Genomic DNA, 23167 nt, shown 5'->3' with positions numbered 1-23167 from the left:
TTATTCAAGCCTAATTTAATGGTGTCCAATTTGCAAATTAATTCCAATTCAGCAGTCTCTTGTTGGAGTCTGTTTTTGAAGTTTTTTTGTTGTAATATTGTGACTTTTAGGTCTGTAATCAAGTGGCCAGAGAGATTGAATTGTTCTCCGACTGGTTTTTTAATGTTATAATTCTTGACGTCTGATTTGTGTCCGTTTATTCTGTTACGTAGAGACTGTCCGGTTTGGCCAAAGTACATGGCAGAGGGGCATTGCTGGCACATGATGGCATATATCACATTGGTAGATGTGCAGGTGAATGAGCCTCTGATAGTGTGGCTGATGTGATTAGGTTCTATGATGGTGTCCCCTCAATAGATATGTGAACAGAGCTGGCAACAGGCTTTGTTGCAAGGATAGGTTCCTGGGTTAGTGTGTTTGTTATGTGGTTGCTGTAGGTTTGGGGGCAGTCCGTAAGAGCGGACTGGCCTGTCTCCCAAGATCTGTGAGAGTGAGGGGTTGTCCTTCAGGATAGGTTGTAGATCCTTGAGGATGCGCTGGAGAGGTTTTAGTTGGGGGGCAGTGGCGGATTAACAAATTTGCTGCCCCTAGGCCCTCAAAAAATTCCTGCGCACCCCCCCCCCACCAGCTCACCTACCCTCCCCCACGGCAAGCCTGGGAGGGAGGGGGGAGAAGGGGAGTTGTGGCGCGCTCGGGGGATGGCGGCGGTGGAGCGGAGATGATCTGGGGCGGGGAGCGGTTCCCGCCCCCACCCCTGGTTTACTCCCCGCACCCGCGGGCTGCAGCTCACCTCTGCTCCACCTGCTCTGAGTGGGCCGCTACTCACTTCTCCCTCCCAGTGCTTTCGCGTGGCAAGCCTGGGAGGGAGGTGGAAGGAGAGAAGCGCGGTGCGCCTGGGGGATGAGGCGAGCCAGGGATTTGGAGAAGGGGCAGAGTTGGGGAGAGGGCGTGAGCAAATTTGCCGCCCTAGGCCTAGGCCTTGTTGGCCTAGGCAATAATACACCGCTGGTTGGGGGCTGAAGGTGACGGCTAGTGGCGTTCTGTTACTTTCTTTGTTGGGCCTGTGCTGTAGTAGGTGACTTCTGGGTACTCTTCTGGCTCTGTCAATCTGTTTCTTCACTTCAGCAGGTGAGGACTGTAGTTGTAAGAACGCTTTATAGAGATCTTGTAGGTGTTTGTCTCTATCTGAGGGGTTGGAGCAAATGCGATTGTATCGTAGAGCTTGGCTGTAGACAATGGGTTGAGTGGCATGGTCTGGATGAAAGCTGGAGGCATGTAGGTAAGTATAGTGGTCAGTAGGTTTCCGGTATAGGGTGGTGTTTAGGTGGCCATCGTTTACTAGTGCTGTAGTGTCTAGGAAGTGGATCTCTTGTGTGGAATGGTCCAGGCTGAGGTTGATGGTGGGATGGAAATGTGTAAAGTGTAAGTGTCCTTCTCTGAAAGCCAAACTGTTACCTGTCTTCTATTTAAAGTTTTACTATGCTTTCTGGCCACTTGAGAAAGAGGGTTCACCCCACCCATGCTCCCTACTTCCCCGGCGATGTAATATATTTTCATTAACAGAGCTGCCTGTGTAGAAATGACTGTTACTGGTACCGTCTTTTACTAACACAAATATGAAGGGGGACACATTCATACTGACACATTTAAATAAATAAGTTTCATTAATTGCCTGGTTTAACACGACCTTTTACAGCCGCCTGTAAAAATGGACACCACGACCCCTACCATAAGAGAGTCTGAGCTGGTTCATTTTTCCATTTTGTCCTTTTCCGGATTTTCCTCTTGAGATCTGTGTCTCAGACATGAGCAAAAACAGCTGATGCATGATATATTTACTCCCACGTAGTGGTGAGCTGGAGCTAGTTCCCACCGGTTCGCAGGAACCGGTTGTTAAATTTATAAACCCTTTTAGAACCGGTTGTTCCAGGACAACCGGTTCTAAAACAGCTTTTAAATTTAACTAAAGCTCGGGCAGCTATCCACCCGGCCCCCGGCCCCAGCTCACTTCCCTCTCCTCCCCTGAACGCTCTGCCCTCCTTCCTGCGAATCAGATGTTCGCAAGAAGCCTGAAACAAGCAGCAGGCAGGTAAGCTTGGGGGCAGGCATGAGGAGGGCTCCAGAGAGGCATGGCGCAGCCCAGTCTGGCTCAGGCCGTTCCTCTGGCCTCGCCCCTGGCCTGCCCCTGGCTGAGCGCCCCTGCTCAGTCCTGGCCAAGCTCTGGCCCCAGTGGCATCGGCCCGGCTCGGGTCCTGCTGCGCCGGTGCCGGTCCCGGCCGAGCGGCTCCGAGCCGGCCCGGCTCGGGCCCCACAGCACCGGTGCCGGTCCCGGCCGAGCGGCTGCAGCTCGGCTCGGGCCCCGGGCCCGTGGTGCCGGTCACGACCTAGTGGCTCCGTCCCGGACCTTGCGGCACCAGCTCTGGTCCAGGTCCCGGCCGAGCGGCTCTGGCCGTGGCCGAGTGGCACCAGGTAGCGTGGTAAGGGGGCAGGGACAGGGTGTTGGAAGAGGGCAGGGGGGGTTGGTGGGTTGTGGGGGAGTGGATAGGGGTTGGGGCAGTCAGAGGGCAGGGAACAGGGGGATTGAATGGAGGCAAGGGTTCGGGGTGGGGCAGTCAGGAAGGAGCAGGGTTTGGATGGCGTGGTGGGGGGCAGGAACTGAGAGAAGGTGTGGTTGGATGGGGCAGGGATCCCGGGGGGCCATCAGGAATGAGAGGAGGGGTTGGATGGGGTGGCAGGGGACAGTCAGGGGACAGGGAAGGGGGGTGGATGGGGCAGCAGTCCCGGGGGGCATCAAGGAACATGGGATGTTGGATGGGGCATGACCCCCGGGGGGGCACGACACCCTCGTGGGGTGAGGAGGAGAGAACCTGTTGTTAATATTTTGGCAGCTCATCACTGCTCCCACGAGACTACCGATGTCAGTTCTCAAAGGCCTCTAGCAAGGCATCATCGAGAAACAGTGTAAGCACCTCACTGCTTGTTTTTAGATTTACACAACCTCCTGGTTCCTAACTTCATTACACTCCATCATCAACCATCACTTCTTAATCATTCATTTACCTGAGCGACATCTTTTTTGTTCACCTTGTCCTCTGGTGACTCCCATGAGCTGCTTTCGTCTTCCACCTCTAGGGGGGCGGACAACGAGAGGCCTTCATGCTCATCGGGGTGCCTCACGAGGGTTTGGGTTTCAGGTTCTGGCGTATCCATCAACGGCTGAGTCTAAGGGCCCTCGTCGGAACTGTCGCTCGTGTAGCGCTTTCTCCACACAAGTCCAAAGGCCCTCGGGGCTAACACAAAGTCTGAAGTTCTCACCAGGGTGGTGAAGGAGTCCATGTTTCCATGATTTCTAAAGCACGTGTTCTTGGTAAAAGATGGCCTCTTCTGCCCCGATTGCTGGGACTTATGGGGTGATAGTGCCGCGTGCTGATTGGCAGAGGGCACTGGGACGAGTTCTTAGATGGGTGACATGACCCTCTTCTGGGCAGGTCACCCCACCCCGGAACACCACCGATTGGTCAAATCTGCTCTCAGGGCAGAACTGTGTGGCTGAAACCCATCGTGATTCGCAGAGGGCAGTGGAGGAGTTCTTAGAGGGGTCACACGAACCACTTCCGGATGGGTCACCATGCCCCGGAACACCCCTGATCGGACAAATCTCCTCTCAGGTTGGGCCTACGGGGGAGAAACCCCTCCTGATTGGTAGAGGGCAGTGGGAGGAGTTCTTAGAGGGGTCACATGACACACTTTGCTTCCGGTCGTGTGTCCTCCTTGACCCCAGAAGTAATATTCCCCATGGGTGGGACTTCCAGTGACAGGTGGCCGGGGCTTAAGGGGTCAAGGGGCAGGGTTTAAGCGGCCAAGGGGAGGGGTTAGGGTTTGATTGATGGTAGGTCCCTTATACTATTTCCGGTTTCCATACTACTGAATCCCATCCTGCCAGCGTGCCCATTAACAGAAGGGGCCCACTAATTCCACCATCTCCCTAGCAACCAGCAGGCCTTGTAAGCATAGGCCCAAGTGGCTGAGAACAATGGCTTGTTGTCCTGGGACACAGAGACTGATGATAAGAGATTCTCCTTGGGGTATGATGTTTAACCCCAGATTCCAAGATGAAAGCGAGGCCTGGGGCTTCAATGAGACTGATGGTGTGACTAGCTCACTGGATTTGTTATTTTACCTCATCTGGTTCAAGAAGCAATCCTTCCTTGGCAGATGCATGGCCGAAGTCTGGTCCTGACAGATGTTTTGGCCACATGTGTGAATAAATGCCAACAATCCATGGAGAAGGAGATTAGCATGGCCCGTGGGTGATTAACCAGGGATGGGACAGTGACAGGCCAGGTGTAATGAGAAACAATAGCAACATCTCTTCTCATAGGAATTCTGAGGTTAGAGCAGCCAACGATACGGCTCTTTAGGGGCCAACATCCCACCAATCCCCTGGCTCTCCACGAACAGAGTGACTTTGTAAATGCTGCTGCCTGGCTTGGTCTCCTTTCTCCGGATTGCTGTCCTCCCTCAACTGCGGGTGGGGATGGCCCCCCTAAGCTTCAGGTCTTAGACCCTGTATGAGCCTCTCTCTACAGAGTGGAGATCAGTAGCTCCTGTTTCCTCATATATAAGGGTCCAAGATGGAATAGGTGGCCATGACCTGTGTCACCAGCTCTGGAGCCGGATGATGAACTGACTCTTTACTTGACAAATACCCTGATTATCCTCGCACAAAGATGGTTGCTTTTCATGCTGTACACAATTGGATTCATTAAAGGAGGAACCAGCAGGTAGATGTAGCCCAGGATAACTTGAAGCAAGGGAGAAGAGCTCTTCCAGAATCTCTGTATGACAGTCAGGCTGAACTCTGGCATGTAGAAGAGCAGGACGGCGCAGAGGTGGGAGACGCAGGTGTTCAGGGCCCTAAGGCATTTTGTGGGGGACATGATGCTCAGCACTGCTTTGAGGATCATCACATAAGAGAGGAAAATGAGCAGCGAGTCCAACCCCACCGTTATGACTGTAATAAACAAGCCATAGATGTTGTTGACTGTGATATCCGAACAAACCAGCTTCATGATGTCCTGGTGCAGGCAGTAGGAATGGGAGAGGACATTGGCTCGAAAGAATCGGAACCGTTTCAGAAGAAAGGGGAGTGGAAATATTACTGCCACTGCTCTTAGCATAAACACCAGTCCCATCTTGGCTATTCTCGGCAGGGTTAAGATGGAGGCATATCTCAGCGGGTTACAGATTGCGATGAAGCGGACAAATGCCATCAACAAGAGCACAGAGGATTCAATGAATTGCAGAGAGTGGATGAAGAACATGTGGGCAAAACAAGCATCAAGGCTGATCTCTCTAGAGTTAAATAAGAATAGGCCCGGTATCGTCGGCATGCTGGCTATCAATAAGCCAAGGTCTGTGACGGCCAACATGGAAAGGAAAATGTACATGGGCTCATGGAGGATTGGATCTGTTTTTATAATGAACAGAATGACTGAATTTCCTACTATCGAAATTTCATACATGAAACAGAAGAGGACAGAGACCCAGAGATGGACGTCTTCCTGCCCAGGTATCCCAGTCAGAAGGAACACTGCAGGTGTGAATTTGGTGTCATTGACAGCTGACATAATGTACTGGGCAGGTCCGAGAAGTTTTGAACTTTCCTTCCTGAAAGGAAAAAGAACAGGAAAGTAGATGATATTTAAGGAGACATCTTTCTGCTCTGAGTGCAAATCTAGGATTCCCAGAAGCTCAAGGAAGATCAGAAAAAACATAGATTTGGATTTACACCCCCAATAGGATATGCCAATGGGAAGATAGGCACTGCCAGACTGGATCAGACCTGCAGTCCTTCTAGCCCAGTAACCAGTTACACATGCGTCAGGGGAAGATGGAAGAATCCCTGCAATAGGGAGCTATGAGATTGACTGCTCCAAGGGAAAGTTTCCCCCAGGCACCCACTAGTTAGACATATTTTGTGGTGTAAATCCAGTCCCTCTTTGAATCCTGCTAATCCCTTGGCCCCATTGATATCCTGTGGATCAGAGTTCCACAGCCTACTTGAGCACTGTGTGAGTTTGCAATAATGACATTCACACAGACACCCTTTCCGGCCCTCAACTTCAAAGTGTGGCCCATTGTATCATGACATGTGTGTACACATATGGCAAGTGCATGGTGAAAATGGTCATTGTGTTTATCTGTCCTGCATTTAAGTTATTCATAAACGTGTTTCATTGCCTCATTATATACATTATGTTTTTATTTTCTCTGCTCCTGTGAGTTCAAATTATGCCGCTGCCTCTTTGCAGCACATGGGATACATTTTCAGGGTCTGGTTCTGAATTCAATAACGGCATCACTCCAGATTTACATGTGTAAATTCGATCAGAACCGGGATCTATTAACTTTCCCTTACCAAATGCTCCCAGTGATACACTCTGACCCCCAAGAATCCCTCCAAGAGAAGCTGAAGTGCTTTGCCTGGCCTATGTTGACTGAATCCAGAGAGTTTGATCATCCTACAGGTTCCCCTTCATCCTCACAGGACCCGCATCTGCTCCCCATGCAAGGGATTGTAGTTATCTGGTAAGTTACAAGCTAACATGGACAGTTACTTCAGCTGGATGAGGGAGAGGTTGTCATCGCAAATAAGTTGTCATCGCAAACACTAGGTTTGCACTAATATCCAGTTGAGTGTGCTAGTTACTTCAGCCATGCTTTTTTAACAGGTGATGGAGGTAAATTACATAAAAAACTATTACACTGCTCTTTCCTGCACCTCAGCTCTACCCTTTGCTGAAACACAGACCAGCGGTTCTGTTCTCTCAGGACTTTTTGGAAAGTCTTGCACAGGTATTGTAGAGTTACTGTGTGCATGACCCTGAATGTAAGTATTACAAATGGCTTCTGCTCAGTTAGCAGGGGAGAGTACCATACAGCTGTTCACTGAACAGAGAGTTCATAGCACAAACCCATTGCAAACAGTATGTGGGGTACTTCTGAAAAACTTTCTAAAGCAAATGCCGTTAAGCAGTAAAGTTACCACTGCTCCTTCCTGTAGCAATTCCAACAACTCTGCCGCTGGCTTTCAATATGCATCTATGTCATGAAATTTTTGTTTGTAATATTTGTATTACAATGAAAAGTTTTGGCATAACATTTACACAGCTGTACTTTGGCACACACATGGCAACCACAGATACAAACCCAGCCAGACCTATTGAGCAGGCACAGTGCTCAGTGCTCCAGCCACATTGCGCGGTAGCCCAGGGCCCAGTCTGTGAGTGGGAGAATGGCGAGATTTCACCCCGTGAGAAAGGAGGCTACGGAGCCTGACATTTGGCCCTCAGAAACCAGAGAAGGGAAAGAGATGAACATAGCCCTGTAACTCTGAGGGGTTTCTTCAGGGCAAAAGTGCTGGAGCCTTCAGCCAGTCAGGAAACAGAAATACAGGCAAATCGCATCTTAGGCACATTTAACATGCGCAAATTCAGCTTTGTGCAGATGGTGAAAATGGGAAAAAAAGAAAAATTACAATATAAAAACTGCATCCTTAGTGCAGGCGATTCCTTCCGCCATTCAACTCAATGAGTGTTTCAGTATACGTGGTTTTCCCTTTACGCGCTAACCGTGGAACGGTACCCTCGCGTAAGATGTGACTTGCTTGTATGCCCACAGAGCAACGCAGCTCTGAATTCCTGCATCCACAATCAAGTCAAAGAATAAAATTGTTGAAAATGCATTTGCTGATTAAATTTCCAGCAGCAAATTCACCTGATACGATTTGGGAAGGAGTCACTGATATTCCGTGGGGTCTCTTCTTCCTCAGCCCCTGGCAGGATCGGGCCCAGAGCACACGGAACGTCTAAAAATGGGACTCCTTGAGAAAATCGTTACTTGGGGCATCAGGGTTTTAACACTGCAAGCTAGCTTTGAATGTCAGATTTCTATGTAGATTAAATTACTCACCATGGAGCATGGGCAGATGTAGTCGTCAGAGAGGCTGCATGGGCAGCAGGCAGCATCTGTTCAGATAGGGAGGCTACTGTCTTTATGAAGCCTGTCTGCACATTCCCTTGGGGGCCACTTGGCCATCAGGGAACCTCAGCTGCTTGGCTTTGTGTGCACCAGCTGTAACCCCTGTGACAGCCAAGGGCAAACTGCAGGAGGCCAAATCACAGGGGATGTGTGGTGATGCTATCCAGCTGGACTGCAGTGGCAGCCCTGCTGCAGGTTCTATTCCTTATGGTTCCAATCAGTCACAAGGAAACCTTGGGGGTGGCCGAGTGGTAACAATGATGTTGTCACAGCTGTGATCTCGCTGAAATAAAATATAATAAATAATAATTATTATAATATAGGACCAGATTTTTCCCCAGCAGTCCCCTCTCCTGCATTAGAAACCCAGGTTTCAGGGCAGGCCAGGGAGATTCCACAAGGCTCCGTATATGGAAATTTCCCTCAGATTTTTCCAGGAGGGGAGGTCCCTTTCTTCTCTCTGAATGTAAAGGGGGACCAAGGACCCAGGGATCCCCAAAGTTCTGCACAGATCTCAGTGATCCACTGGGAGCTCGGCCCACCCACCCACAATCCCTGTGCCTCCACAACTGCTCTAGGACCCTCTCCAGCTCCCTGCTAGCACAGGTTCATCAGAGATGTGCTACCAGGGCCTGTCCTTGAATACTGTGTGCAGATGTGGTCGCCCCACCTCAAAAGAGATCTATTGGAATTGGAAAAGGTTTAGAAAAGGGCAACAAGAATGATTGGGGTATTGAACAGCTTCTGTATGAGGAGAGATTAATAAGACTGGGACTTTTCAGCTTGGAAAAGAGGCGACTAAGGGGGGATATGACAGAGGTCTATAAAATCATGAGTGGTAGAGAGAAAGTAAATTAGGAAGTGTTATTTACTCCTTCTCATTTTTATTTTTTTCCCATTTTCTCATTGTCATAGGTCTCACCCCCACTTGGAACTGTTGGGCTCCAATGTGGGGACCTGACTTGGTTTCCCTCTAAACTAAAATCCTAGTTTAGATCTAGTAAGCTGCCACCACTCAATCAGGAAATGTGGATTGAGACACAGTCCTTCCCCAAAATCCTAGGGGATTCCAAGAGCCCCAAATCCATGGAGTTCTTACACCCAGGAGAAATAAACCATTCCCCCTGCTTCCTCCCCCCTCCCTTTTCCTGGGAGAGATACCGGGATCTAACTACAGAGGGATACCTCCCCCTTCTCTTTCCCTGAGAATCCACCCAAGGAAAGACCAAACAAGTCCTTAATAGAAAAGAATTTATTAAAGAATAAAAAGAAAGTAACTTGTCTCTGTAATTCAAGATAGAACAATACAGGATCTAAGCTTATCAATCTCTGGAGAGAATTCCCCCTCCCCCTTTCTCAGTAAAAGCAATATCAGCAAACAGGAATAAAGCATTCCTTTAGCAAACACACAATTGCAAATATAGAAATCAAATCATAAGACTAATTCGCCTTTCTAATTAATACTCACTATTAATTAGTAGAAACTACTCCAGGAGAACTTGGAGACATGACTGTCCTCTCTTAGATCCAAAAAGAGCTCTGAGCAAACAAGGAACACAGACAAAGGCTTCCCTCCACAGAGATTTGAAAAAATCTTGTCTCTGATTGGTCCTCTGGTCAGGTGGTCACCAGGTACTGCAGGTTAACCCTTTACAGGTAAAAGAGACCTTAACCCTTAACTATCTGTTTATGACACTCATAATACAAGAGCAAGGGGCCACCAAATGAAACTAATAGGCAGCAAGCCTACATGTACCACGACCACCGGCTCCTCCTCAGCACTACACATAAATCTATCTAGATGCCTCGAGAGATCCGCAACCTTCGCACCAGGCAGGCAAGTCACCATACGGTTCTCCCGGTCATCACAAACCCAGCTATCTACCTTTCTAATAATCGAATCTCCCATTACTAACACCTGCCTTTTCCTAGAAACTGGAGTTTCCTCCCCTGGAGAGGCAACCTCAGTGCAAGAGGCAACCCCAGCACCATCTGGAAGGAGGGTCCCAACTATGGGAAGGTTTCCCACTGCTCCCATTGACTGCTCTGCTTCCCTGGGCCGTTCTTCCTCCTCAATAGCGCAGGGGCTGTCTGAGCGGAGGTGGGACAATTCTACAGTGTCCCAGAAAGCCTCATCAACATACCTCTCTGCCTCTCTTAGCTCCTCCAGTTCCACCACCCTGGCCTCCAAAGTCCGTACATGGTCTCTGAGGGCCAGGAGCTCTTTGCACCCATTGCACACATACGCCACCCGTCCACAGGGCAGGTAATCATACATGCTACACTCGGCGCAATAAACTGGATAGCCCCCACTCTGCTGCTGGGCTTCTGCCTGCATTGTCTCCTAGTTAATGGAAGGGTGGTTTACAGAAAGAAGTTTTGAAATGTTGTTTGGTTTATAGGTTTTAAGGGGACTGCAGGGGAAGAGTTAGGACCGACAAGGGACTCCCGCTCCCTTCCCACTCCCCTTCCAAACTCCCTTGCCAAACTCCCTGTTAGCAGCCCCTGGTCGCTTGTGCGTGGCTTTATAAAGCCCTGGCCTGAGTGAATGCCCCGCCCACTGATTAAGGCTCAGCCAATTACCAGAGGCTTCAAGCTTTCAAACCTTCCTTTGAAGCTCACGGCTTCCAACTGCCAGCCACAGCACACGGTCCTTCAAACAAACAAACAAACAAACAAACAAACAAACAAACAGACTGACAAACACAAGCTCAGCACACAGCAAGTAACCCCCAAACATGAACAAACACACACTACAGACAGTCACTTACCCCACGGATGCTGTATTTGCTCTTCCTTCACCTGGAGAACTCCCTTGCGAAACTCCCTGTTAGCAGCCCCTGTTCGCAAAGCTCAATGACATAGGGAAGGGTAGGAGAGATGTCCTGGAAGCCAAATTTAGGCTGCTAGGGAAGAGACTGAAATCCAGGACCCCTATGGTGGCATTCTCAGAAATGCTTCCAGTTCCACGCGCAGGGCCGGGTAGGCAGGCAGAGCTTCAGAGTCTCAATGCGTGGATGAGACGATGGTGGAGAGAGGAGGGGTTCACATTCATTAGGAACTGGGGAAACTTCTGGGATGGGAGGAGCCTATACAGGAGAGATGGGCTCCACCTAAACCAAAGTGGAACCAGACTGCTGGCACTAAACATTAAAAAGGTTGTAGAGCAATTTTTAAACTAGGAGATGGGGGAAAGCCGAAGGCTGCAGAGGAGCATGTGGATCGGACACAGACTTCTCTTAGGGGAGAGTCTGATGATAGAGAATCTCCAGGTTATAGTCAGGAGCAGAGGACGGAAGAGGATAATGTAAGGGCCGGATCAGATGTTAAACAGTCACATAAAAAAGAATCTGGCACATCAGAAAAGGGCAGACAAATAAACAGGTACAAGTTTTTAAAGTGTTTGTACACAAATGCTAGAAGTCTAAATAATAAGATGGGTGAACTAGAGTGCCTGGTGATAAAGGAGCATATTGATATAATAGGCATCACAGAAGCCTGGTGGACTGAGAGCAATCAATGACACAATCATTCTGGGGTACAAAATATATCGGAAGGACAGAACAGGTCATGCAGGGGGAGGAGTGGCACTATATGTGAAAGAAAATGTAGATTCAAATGAAGTAAAAATCTGAAGCGAATCCCCATGTTCCATACAATCTCTATGGATAGAAATTTCATGCTCTAATAAAAATATAACATTAGGGATCTATTATCGACCACCTGACCAGGACAGTAATAGTGATGATGAAATGCTAAGGGAAATTAGAGAGGCTATCAAAATAAAGAACCCAATAATAATGGGGGATTTCAATTATCCCCATATTAACTGGGAACATTTCACTTCAGGACAAAATGCAGAGATAAAATTTCTCGATCCTTTAAATGACTGCTTCATGGAGCAGCTGGTACGGGAACCCACAAGGGGAGAGGCAACTCTAGATTTAATCCTGAGTGGAGCGCAGGAGCTGGTCCAAGAGGTAACTATAGCAGGACCGCTTGGAAATAGTGACCATAATACAATAGCATTCAACATTCCTGTGGTGGGAAGAACACCTCAACAGCCCAACACTGTGGCATTTAATTTCAAAATGGGGAACTATGCAAAAATGAGGGGGTTAGTTAAACAAAAGTTAAAAGGTACAGTGACTAAAGTGAAATCCCTGCAAGTTGCATGGGCCCTTTTTAAAGACACCATAATAGAGGCCCAACTTCAATGTATACCCCAAATTAAGAAACACAGTAAAAGAACTCAAAAAGAGTCACCGTGGTTCAACCATGTAAAAGAAGCAGTGAGAGATAAAAAGACTTCCTTTACAAAGTGGAAGTCAAATCCTAGTGAGGCAAATAGAAAGGAGCACAAACACTGCCAACTTAAGTGCAAGAGTGTAATAAGAAAAGCCAAAGAGGAGTTTGAAGAACGACTAGCCAAAAACTCCAAAGGTAATAACAAAATGTTTTTAAGTACATCAGAAGCAGGAAGCCTGCTAAACAACCAGTGGGGCCCCTTGACGATCGAAATACAAAAGGAGCACTTAAAGACGATAAAGTCATTGCGGAGAAACTAAATGGATTCTTTGTTTCAATCTTCACGGCTGAGGATGTTAGGGAGATTCCCAAACCTGAGCTGGCTTTTGTAGGTGACAAATCTGAGGAACTGTCACAGACTGAAGTGTCACTAGAGGAGGTTTTGGAATTAATTGATAAACTCAACATTAACAAATCACCGGGACCAGATGGCATTCACCCAGGAGTTCTGAAAGAACTCAAATGTGAAGTTGTGGAACTATTAACTAAGGTTTGTAACCTGTCCTTTAAATCGGCCTCTGTACCCAATGACTGGAAGTTAGTTAATGTAACGCCAATATTTAAAAAGGGCTCTAGAGGTGATCCCAGCAATTACAGACCGGTAAGTCTAATGTCGGTACTCGGCAAATTAGTTGAAACAATAGTTAAGAATCAAATTGTCAGACACATAGAAAAACATGAACTGTTGAACAATAGTCAACATGGTTTCTGTAAAGGGAAATCATGTCTTACTAATCTATTAGAGTTCTTTGAAGGGGTCAACAAACATGTGGACAAGGGGGATCCGGTGGACATAGTGTACTTAGATTTCCAGAAAGCCTTTGACAAGGTCCCTCACCAAAGGCTCTTACGTAAATTAAGCTGTCATAGGATAAAAGGAAAGGTCCTTTCATGGATTGAGAACTGGTTAAAAGACAGGGAACAAAGGGTAGGAATTAATGGTAAATTCTCAGAATGGAGAGGGGTAACTAGTGGTGTTCCCCAAGAGTCGGTCCTAGGACCAATCCTATTCAATTTATTCATAAATGATCTGGAGAAAGGGGTAAACAGTGAGGTGGCCAAGTTTGCAGATGATACTAAACTACTCAAGATAGTTAAGACCAAAGCAGATTGTGAAGAACTTCAAAAAGATCTCACAAAACTAAGTGATTGGGCAACAAAATGGCAAATGAAATTTAATGTGGATAAATGTAAAGTAATGCACATTGGAAAAAATAACCCCAACTATACATACAATATGATGGGGGCTAATTTAGCTACAACGAGTCAGGAAAAAGATCTTGGAGTCATCGTGGATAGTTCTCTGAAGACATCCACGCAGTGTGCAGAGGCGGTCAAAAAAGCAAACAGGATGTTAGGAATCATTAAAAAGGGGATAGAGAATATGACTGAGAATATATTATTGCCCTTATATAAATCAATGGTATGCCCACATCTTGAATACTCTGTACAGAGGTGATCTCCTCACCTCAAAAAAGATATTCTAGCACTCGAAAAGGTTCAGAAAAGGGCAACTAAAATGATTAGGGGTTTGGTGAGGGTCCCATAGGAAGAAAGATTAAAGAGGCTAGGACTCTTCAGCTTGGAAAAGAGAAGACTAAGGGGGGATATGATAGAGGTATATAAAATTATGAGTGATGTGGAGAAAGTGGATAAGGAAAAGTTATTTATTTCTTCCCATAATACAAGAACTAGGGGTCACCAAATGAAATTAATAGGCAGCAGGTTTAAAACAAATAAAAGGAAGTTCTTCTTCACGCAGCGCACAGTCAACTTGTGGAACTCCTTACCTGAGGAGGTTGTGAAGGCTAGGACTATAACAATGTTTAAAAGGGAACTGGATAAATTCATGGTGGCTAAGTCCATAAATGGCTATTAGCCAGGATGGGTAAGAATGGTGTCCCTAGCCTCTGTTTGTCAGAGGATGGAGATGGATGGCAGGAGAGAGATCACTTGATCATTGCCTGTTAGGTTCACTCCCTCTGGGGCATCTGGCATTGTCCACTGTCGGTAGACAGATACTGGGCTAGATGGACGTTTGGTCTGACCCGGTATGGCTGTTCTTATGTTAAGTTTAAAACAAACACAGGAAAGTATTTTTTTCACGCAATGCACCGTCAACCCCTGGAACTCCTTACCAGAGAGTGTTTTGAAGGCCAATAGTATAACAAGGTTCAAAAAGGAGCTTCATGGAGGATAGGTCCATCAATGGCTATTAGCAGGATGGGCAGGAATGGTGTCCCTAGCCTCTGTTTGCCAGAAGCTGGGAATGGATGACAGAGGATGGATCACTTGATGATTACCTGCTCTGTTCATTCTCTTTGGGGCACCTGCCACTGGCCACTGTCGGAAGCCAGGATACTGGGCTGGATAGACCTTTGGTCTGAGTCTGAAGGTATTATCAGTTCAGCCCCGGGCTGCCCGTGCACTCGGAAGAGGGACTGGAGGGTGGGTGGATGAAGAGCTTGTGAGGGTGGAACCTCAGCCAGGTCTAAGAATTGTTTGGAGCTCAAAGCATTAGGAGCTGGATGTGTGTGCGTTTTGAATCCCAATTTCCAGTTCAGTCCAAGGGGTCTGCTCTGAAGATTGGATCTAGGCCAGCAGGATGGGGCTGCTGCCCCCCACTGACACTTAGTGGGGTTTTTGGCTGGCCTTTCCCAGTACCAAAAGAAAGGGGAATGGAGGAAGAGAAATCAGAATCCTGAAACTGACAGTCCCCCAGAACCAAGGGGGAAATGCCAACGCTCCAGGTGAGCCTGATTGACAGGGCAGGCTGGCCAATGAGGGAACCGGGAGCCCAGGATCCCATCCTCTGTGGGCTAGTCTACACTTACCGTGCGGGTCGACGCGGTGAGTTCGACTTCTCGGAGTTCAAACTATCGCGTCTGATCTAGACGCGATAGTTCGAACTCTGGAAGCGCCGCGGTCGACTCCGGTACTCCACCACTGCAAACGGCGGTGGCGGAGTCGACCTTGGAGCCACGGAGTTCGACCCCGCCGCGTCTGGACGGGTGAGTAGTTCGAATTAGGGTACTTCGAATTCAGCTACGCTATTCACGTAGCTGAATTTGCGTACCCTAATTCGAACCCCCTTTTTAGTGTAGACCAGGCCTGTGTGAGGGGAGCTTCCTGAGGCGAGCGGGGCAGAGCTAAGGGGAGAGCAGCAGCCAGAGATAGGGGAGCTGGAGCAGCTGGGAACGGGCAGCGCAGACCAGCTGCGCCATCAGGGAGCCAGGGCCAAGCTGCAGTGGGGAGCTGTGTGGCCAGAGCCGGGACTGCGGGCGCCGGTCACGCTGGAGCCGGGTGCAGGGAGTGGCTGGGGAGAGCAAGGGGACCCTGGGCAAGGGCCCAGCGCAGGGAGACGCCCCCAGACACACAGGCTGGACTGGGGGGAGGGAACATGACCCTGACCGGGGGGTGGGCAATGCTGGGGAGAAGGGCCCGGCTGGCTAGAGCCTGAGGCCTGCGAGGGAGCCGGGAGTGTGAGGAACAGGCTGTGACCTGCCCTCACGTCCCAGAGACGCTGGGTGTGTTGCCCCTGAGCCCACAGGGCGGGTCCCTTGTTCCCCTTCACCCTCTTCCATTTTTCCTTGTTTTCCTCACAGTTGCTGTTTAATAAATTGTATTTGGTTTGAACTTAATGTGCTGATCAGGGGTCAGGGAAGCGGCCGGTGCGGAGAGAATACGCCAGTGTGGGGCCACCACTGAGCACACAAGAATCTCCACTTTTATTTAAAAAATAGTAAATGTCTAGCCCGTCATGTTCAAAATGTGACACCCCCCCCCCAATGGTTCAGAAAGTATAAGGCAAATCAAAAGAATCCCCCAGATAATTTTAAAATCTCATGATTTGGGTGGCCTGACTTGTGATGTCTGAATGTATTGGGTGGGCAGTACTTGCCGATATGTGGGGGGTATGGAAGCACTTAGCTTTACAGCCAAGCAAATAATTCATGGGGAATAATTTAGGCTGTGAACCCATCCCATTTCCTCTTCATAAATTCTCCGTAAGAAACTTACAGGGCACTCAAATTTATCCCTATTTCACAAATAATCCCGGGGTGAGTTCAATGAATAATTCTTCTTCAGGAATCAGTTTGCTAGTTAAAACTCACAGTGTGTGGATTGGACACTCGAGTCATATGTCTTGACCTCTTTTCCTTGATTGGATGAGCATATCTCCAAGAAAGCTGATTGCTAACGTGAATGCTCTCCTTTTCTTATTCAGAATTTATTTTCAGGGAATATAATGTACTATCGAGGAGACAGTGTGTTCCAATGGGCAAAGCACTGGCTGGGCAGTCAGGAAACCTCAGTGCAGTCGCAGCTCTACCACTGACTTGTTGCATGAGCCTGGATGAGTCGCCTCTCTGTACCTCAGTTTCCTCATGTGTTTAATAGTCTACTAACCCATACTGCCCTTTGAAAGGTGCGTTCACAGATTCCAAGGCCAGAATGCTGTATCACACAGGCCAGAAAACTTCCCCAAAATCATTCCTACAGCAGATCTTTTAGAAAAACATCCCGTCTTGATTTAAAAGTTGTCAGTGATGGAGAATCCACTACAACCTTTGGTAAATTGCTCCAGTGATTAATTACTCTCACCAATATCAATGTATGCCTTATTTCACACAGGCTCTGTTCAAGATGGTTTCTCTCAGCCACAGTCTCCCAGCAAAATGGTGACTGGCTCTCCCCTTGCTCAGGCTCTCTTCCAGGGGCCCAAAGGTGCTGGTGCTTTTGTTTTCTTAGGTGAAAGAATGTGGGGTTGTCTGCCCCTTTCTTTTCTAGTCCATTGAGTCTTGGAAGCTGATTCTTCTAAAGCAGTGGTTGTCAACCAGGGGCACGGGGTACACAGAGGTCTTCTAGGGAGCATATCAACTCCTGTTGATATTTGCCTAGTTTTACAGCAGGCTACATAACAAGCACTAGCGAAATAAGTACAGGTTAAAATTTCATACAGACAAAAGGAGAAAGTCATCAATTTGTCAGTAAGAGTGTGCTGTGACACATCTGTATTTTAGATCTGATTTTGTAAACAAGTCATTTCTAAGGCCTGGTCTACACTAGGACTTTAATTCAAATTTATCAGCGTTAATTCGAACTAACCGCTCAACCGTCCACACCAGGAAGCCATTTAATTCGAACTAGAGGGCTCTTTAGTTCGAATTTGGTACTCCACCTTGACAGGTGGAGTAGCGCTAAATTCGACATGGCTAGCTCGAATTAGGCTAGGTGTGGATGCTAATCGAACTTAGTAGCTCCGGGAGCTATCCCACAGTGCACCACTCTGTTGACGCTCTGGACAGCAGTCCGAGCTTGGATTCTCTGACCAGCCACACAGGAAATGACCCGGGAAAATTTGAATTCCTTTTCCTGTCTGGGCACTTTGAATCTGACGTCCTGGCTGGACATCGGGGCGAGCTCCGCAGCACCTGCAACGATGCAGAGCTCTCCAGCAGAGGAGTCCTGCCAACCCAAGAATAGAAAGAGGTCCCCAGCATGGACAGACCGGGAAGTCCTGGATCAGATTGCTGTGTGGGGCGAGGAGTCTGTGCTCTCGGAGCTGCGCTCCAACAAGCGGAATGCAAAGACCTTCGAGAAGGTCTCTAAAGCAATGATAGAGAAAGGATACAGCCGGGATGCGATGCAGTGCCGCGTGAAAGTCAAGGACCTGAGACAAGGTTACCAAAAAGTCAGAGCGGCAAACGGACGCTCCGGAGCACAGCCCCAGACATGCCGCTTCTACGAGGCACTGCATGCCATTCTCGGTGGGTCTGCCACCACTGCCCCACCAGTGACCGTGGACTCTGAGGATGGCATAGTGTACCTGGACAGTTCCTCGGCGATGTTCGCCGATGGGGAAGATGAGGAAGGGTTTGTGGAGGACGGCGCAGGCGACAGCAAACACAATACCGCTTGCCCTGACAGCCAGGATCTCTTCATGACCCTCACAGAGATCCCCTACCAACCCTCCCCGCCCGTTAACCCGGACTCAGAATCAGGGGAAGGATCAGGCGGTAAGTGCTATAAACATGGAAACTTTTATTTTTTTAAAAACGGGTATAGAAAAAATAGAAATACTATATACAAAATTTTACATGTCAAACTATATAAATAGTAGGTCCACACATATAGGGATTGAACAATAATCCTCTTGGGACAGTTCAACAAAGCTCTCAGAGAGCAGCTCGAAAAGCCTCCGCAGGAGGTTCCTGGGGAGAGGTGCCTTATTCGGTGCTCCATGGAAGCACACTCTTCCGCGCCAGGAGATCCTAATGTACAGAGGAATCATCGCCTCCACCAGCATTGCTGCATATGGTCCTGGTCTGTGCAGGGCTTCCAGTAGCATCCGCTCTCTCTGACTGCGAGTGACCCGCCTCAGGGTGATGTCGGTCTGGACAGGCTGCATCTAAGTCGGGCAATTAGTGTATTGTTACTATTGTTAACGGTTTACAATTAGGTTGCATAACAACGACCCTCGCTTAACAGCCACGTGCTGGAGGCCACAGAGAACAAGCAGACATTGATCTTTCCCGTGCACTGGCGGGAGGGGCTGGAAAAGGCTCAGCCTTTCTGCTTTCCAGACTGCCTTTAGCAGGAGAGCACAGCTATCCACTAACAGATAAGCATGATCTACTGTAAGGCTTACCAGGACTGTCTGCAAGACGGATTATGCTGTCTCTCCCCGCTTGTCCGCTCTCCTGTGCAATGGCGCCGCCAATGAGAGCGTATTCCGAAATCTCGAACTTTTCCTGAGATCTCGTGAGACTTGGTGCCCTGTATGGTCTTGTTCAGAGAAACTGACTAGACTGTGCTCACTGTTCGCAAACATGTATCTGTTCAAGGAAATCATTTACTGTTTCCCATCACACAGCTTCTGCTCTTTCCCGGAGGGGCGGTAGGGGCCGTGAGAACTGTCACTGCACCACAGCTGAGCGCTAATGTTCCACACACCTCTGACGCTATAACTGTTTAGAAGCGCTTCCCTGACAGGATCACCCAGTCCCAAATCCAAGTTTCATCACCCCACTATGTAGTAGATTAATAAAAGCTGTTTGCTGTTCACTCTTTCAGTCACGTCTTTCGTGTCAGAAGACTGTGTATGCAGGGGGGGGCAGGGGATTTATAATTGCACGGGATAGCCTACATTAGCAGGGTACAGACTATCGGGGGCAGGATCAACTGCAGGGCACACACAGACTGCATTCAGTAGTCACCAGGGTCCCTCTGTGTGGTGTATGCTGCCCCGGGTGATTCTGTGATGTTTACGCTTGTCCACGGTCCTAGCGCCTGCCACCCCCTAATGTTAAGGCATGCTGCCCTTACCATGCACTTCCACCGTAGGCGCGATCCTCTCCGCTGCCCTGAGCCCCAACAAGAGCCCTCATCCACGGACAGATACTCACCCTTCCCCCACACCCCTCACCCCTTCCTATGCCCAAACCCACAGCCCAGAGCCTGCATCCAAATCCCTATGCAAAGACAGCACCACTCGCCCCTTCCTGCAAACCCACCCCTACATGCACAACCACTTGAAACCGTCCCCCACCCCAGAAACCTATGTAGGAGCAGGAGGCTGTCCGTCCTGTATTGTACAAGCGGTCTGTACATCAGTGCACACCGTACCCAGCACAGTATGCGTCCATGTTTCAAACCCTGAACAGAAATGCAAAGTAAAGGAAAGATTTATTAAAAATAACTGTTCCATTTCATTTGTTTAAAAACATGTTTTGGAAGTGGGGGAAACTTGGAGAATGGGGTATGTAACCGCAGATCTCACTCAACACATAGAGACACAGGCCCAGGATCAGCTTCTCTTAAAATCAAGTGTAGAGTCATAGGTTACCCTGCTTTCCGAGGAAACTTGCTTTCAAAGCCTCCCGGATACACAGCGCTTCCCGCTGGGATAGTTTTTCGGCACGGGTGTCTGGCTGAGCGTAAACAGCAGCCAGGCGATTTGCCTCAACCTCCCATCCGGCCAAAAAGGTCTCGCCCTTGCTCTCACAGACATTGTGGAGCACACAGCAAGCAGCAATAACTACGGGGATATTCTTTTCGCTGATGTCCGAGCGAGTCAGTAAGCTCCGCCACCTCCCCTTAAGACGTCCGAAAGCACACTCCACCACCATTCTGCACTTGCTCAGCCGGTAGTTGAAGAGCTCCTTGTCACTGTCCAGGGCGCCTGTATAGGGCTTCATGAGCCAGGGCATTAGCGGGTAGGCTGGGTCCCCGAGGATCACTATAGGCATCTGCACATCCCCAACCGTTATTTTGTGGTCCGGGAAGAAAGTTCCTGCCTGGAGTCGTCTAAACAGACCAGAGTTCCTGAACACACGCGCGTCATGAACCTTGCCCGCCCACCCAACGAAGATGTTGGTAAAACGTCCCCTATGGTCCACCAGTGCTTGCAGCACCATTGAAAAGTAGCCCTTTCGGTTAATGTACTCGCTGGCCTGGTGGGCTGGTGCCAGGATAGGGATGTGAGTCCCATCTATAGCCCCACCGCAGTTTGGGAATCCCATCGCGGCGAAGCCATCTATGATGTCCTGGACGTTTCCGAGAGTCACTACCTTTGAGAGCAGTTGATCAACGATTGCGTGGGCTACTTGCATCACAGCAACCCCCACGGTAGATTTGCCCACCCCAAAGTGGTTCGCTACTGACCGGTAGCTGTCTGGCGTTGCAAGTTTCCAGAGGGCTATGGCCACTCGCTTCTGCACACTCAGGGCTGCTCGCATCCGTGTGTCCTGGCGCTTCAGGGCAGGGGACAGCAAGTCACAGAGTTGAAGGAAAGTGCCCTTACGCATCCTGAAGTTTCGCAGCCACTGTGATTCATCCCAGACCTGCAGCACTATGCGGTCCCACCAGTCCGTGCTGGTTTCCCGGGCCCAGAATCGCCGTTCCACACCATGAACTTGACCCATTGCCACCATGATCTCCACGGCGCGGCGTACCCTGCTTTGTGAGAGGTCTGCGCCACTCTGTGACTTCCTGTCCTCACCGCGCTGCCGGAGCCTCCTCGCCCGATTTCTCAGCAGCTGACTGTGGAAGAGGTGGACGATAAGGTGCGAGGAGTTGACAACGGCCATAAGTGCAGCGATGATCGCAGCGGGCTCCATGCTCGCAGTGCTGTGGCGTACGCGCTGTAACTGACAAGAGAAGGGCGCGAACAGATTTCCCGCCGGCGCTTTCAGGGAGAGAGGGCGTGATTGACGGTTCAATAATGACAGTTACCCAAAACCACCCTCGGCACATTTTTTCCCCCAGCAGGCATTGGGGGCTCTACCCAGCATTCCAATGGGCAGCGGGGAGTGCGGGAACTGTGGGATAGCTTCCCACAGTGCACCGCTTCCAAAGTCGACGCTGGCCCCGTGAATGTGGACTCAGAAATTCGAATTAGTGTATTTAGTATGGATACACAAATTCAACTTCATAAGGTCGAATCCACAAATTCGAACTAAGTTGATTCGAAATAGTCTTGTAGTGTAGACAAGGCCTAAGTGAGGTGAAACTTGGGGGTATACAAGACAAATCAGACTCCTGAAAGGGGCACAGTAGATTGAAAATGTTATACCCTTGGGGGCAGCCAGTTTAGGAAGAAATCACTTGAGGTCAGTCAGCAGACAGCTAACAAAACTACCATTTTATTTACAGACACAGAGCTCACTCAACTGGCCAAAGCTGGCCGGGCTATCCCCTAATAATCTAACTCAGTTGCCATAGGAACAAAAACCATGACAACCAAATACACAACAGAAAAGGTTGAGAGCCACTGTTCTAAAGGATCCCCTCAAAGCAAAGTTTATCCAAGCTGTGAGGAAGGCGACCTGAAGTCTGGTGGTGAAGGCTCCGTGTGTAACCCACACACCTCCTGGGTGTGGTGTCCTGTCCTGTCAAGTCGCACCAAGACCACTTAATGTGAGAGAGATAAAATGTGTCTGTGCTGGAACCAGCTAGAGCGAATGGCCCAGGATAGAGGACTCTCAAGATCTGTGGTTGGTGCAGTAAGTTCTAGGTTCAATCCCGCTTGCCACCAACGGGGGTCTGTCAATGTTACAAGTGGGGGCTCGTCAGGGATTTCAACCAGGAAGTCTCTGAGCTCGGGACGTGCTTCCTCAGCGAGGGGAAGTCTGTAACCCACACACCTCCTGGGTGTGGTGCTCTGTCCTATCTAGTGGCACCGAGACCATTTAGAGACAGTTCAATGAGTCTGCTCTACAGCCCTCGCTAACAGCTGGTTGGCTCTTAGTTCATGCAGTTGAGGCTCCTGCACTAAGCTCCAGAAGTCCCAGGTTGGATCCTGCCTGCCAACAACCAAGGTCCATCAACATTATTCCTGCTCTTCTCCCTCCGCCTCCCACACTTGCGTTTGCTGAAATGTAAATTGCTCTGTTCACTACCATCTCCTTCCCCTGCTGTCTTAATGACCCTGTTTGCTGCTTATATAACCCCCATTCCTTTGTTTAGGACAGACCTCTTTAACAGTGTTTGCCTAGGAGGGGCTGTCGGGTTTTCACAAGTAATGTCGTACAGGGGGAACTCATAACTGTCTATGTAATGTTGCATCATGATCTGATTGACCAGAGAGTTGTTAGTTTTCAAATGGTACCTCACAAGGCATATTTTGTACAAAGATTATTACCATCACATGTAGGGTGTGACTAGAGGGTGCTTTGGGTCACATATGCTCAGTAGGACATCTCCAAAGGTGGAGGGTGCTTGCTGCTTGGTCAGCTCAGGAGGGTGTGAGGACATAAATGCCAAATAAGCAGTGCATGCTTTCAATGCATAGGATTAGTGGCCCGTGTACCTT

The 23167-nt window shown here is 49.0% G+C and overlaps 2 protein-coding genes across 2 annotated transcripts in view; one reads left to right on the top strand and one right to left on the bottom strand.

Moving 5' to 3' along the window:
* LOC123373995 overlaps positions 1 to 23167 on the top strand; it is a 115845-nt gene that overhangs the window by 43940 nt on the left and 48738 nt on the right. The gene's annotated exons all lie outside the window — the stretch shown is intronic.
* Positions 4695 to 5630, bottom strand: LOC123374007 (olfactory receptor 51G2-like). The gene has a single exon (XM_045023398.1). It carries the CDS (start codon positions 5628 to 5630, stop codon positions 4695 to 4697), a length of 936 nt encoding a protein of 311 aa, XP_044879333.1.

Source organism: Mauremys mutica, chromosome 1 (genome assembly GCF_020497125.1).
Source record: "Mauremys mutica isolate MM-2020 ecotype Southern chromosome 1, ASM2049712v1, whole genome shotgun sequence".
Lineage (NCBI taxonomy): Eukaryota > Metazoa > Chordata > Testudines > Geoemydidae > Mauremys > Mauremys mutica.
Note: the sequence above shows the minus strand (reverse complement) of the source record. Positions and strands in the feature narration are given on the sequence as shown.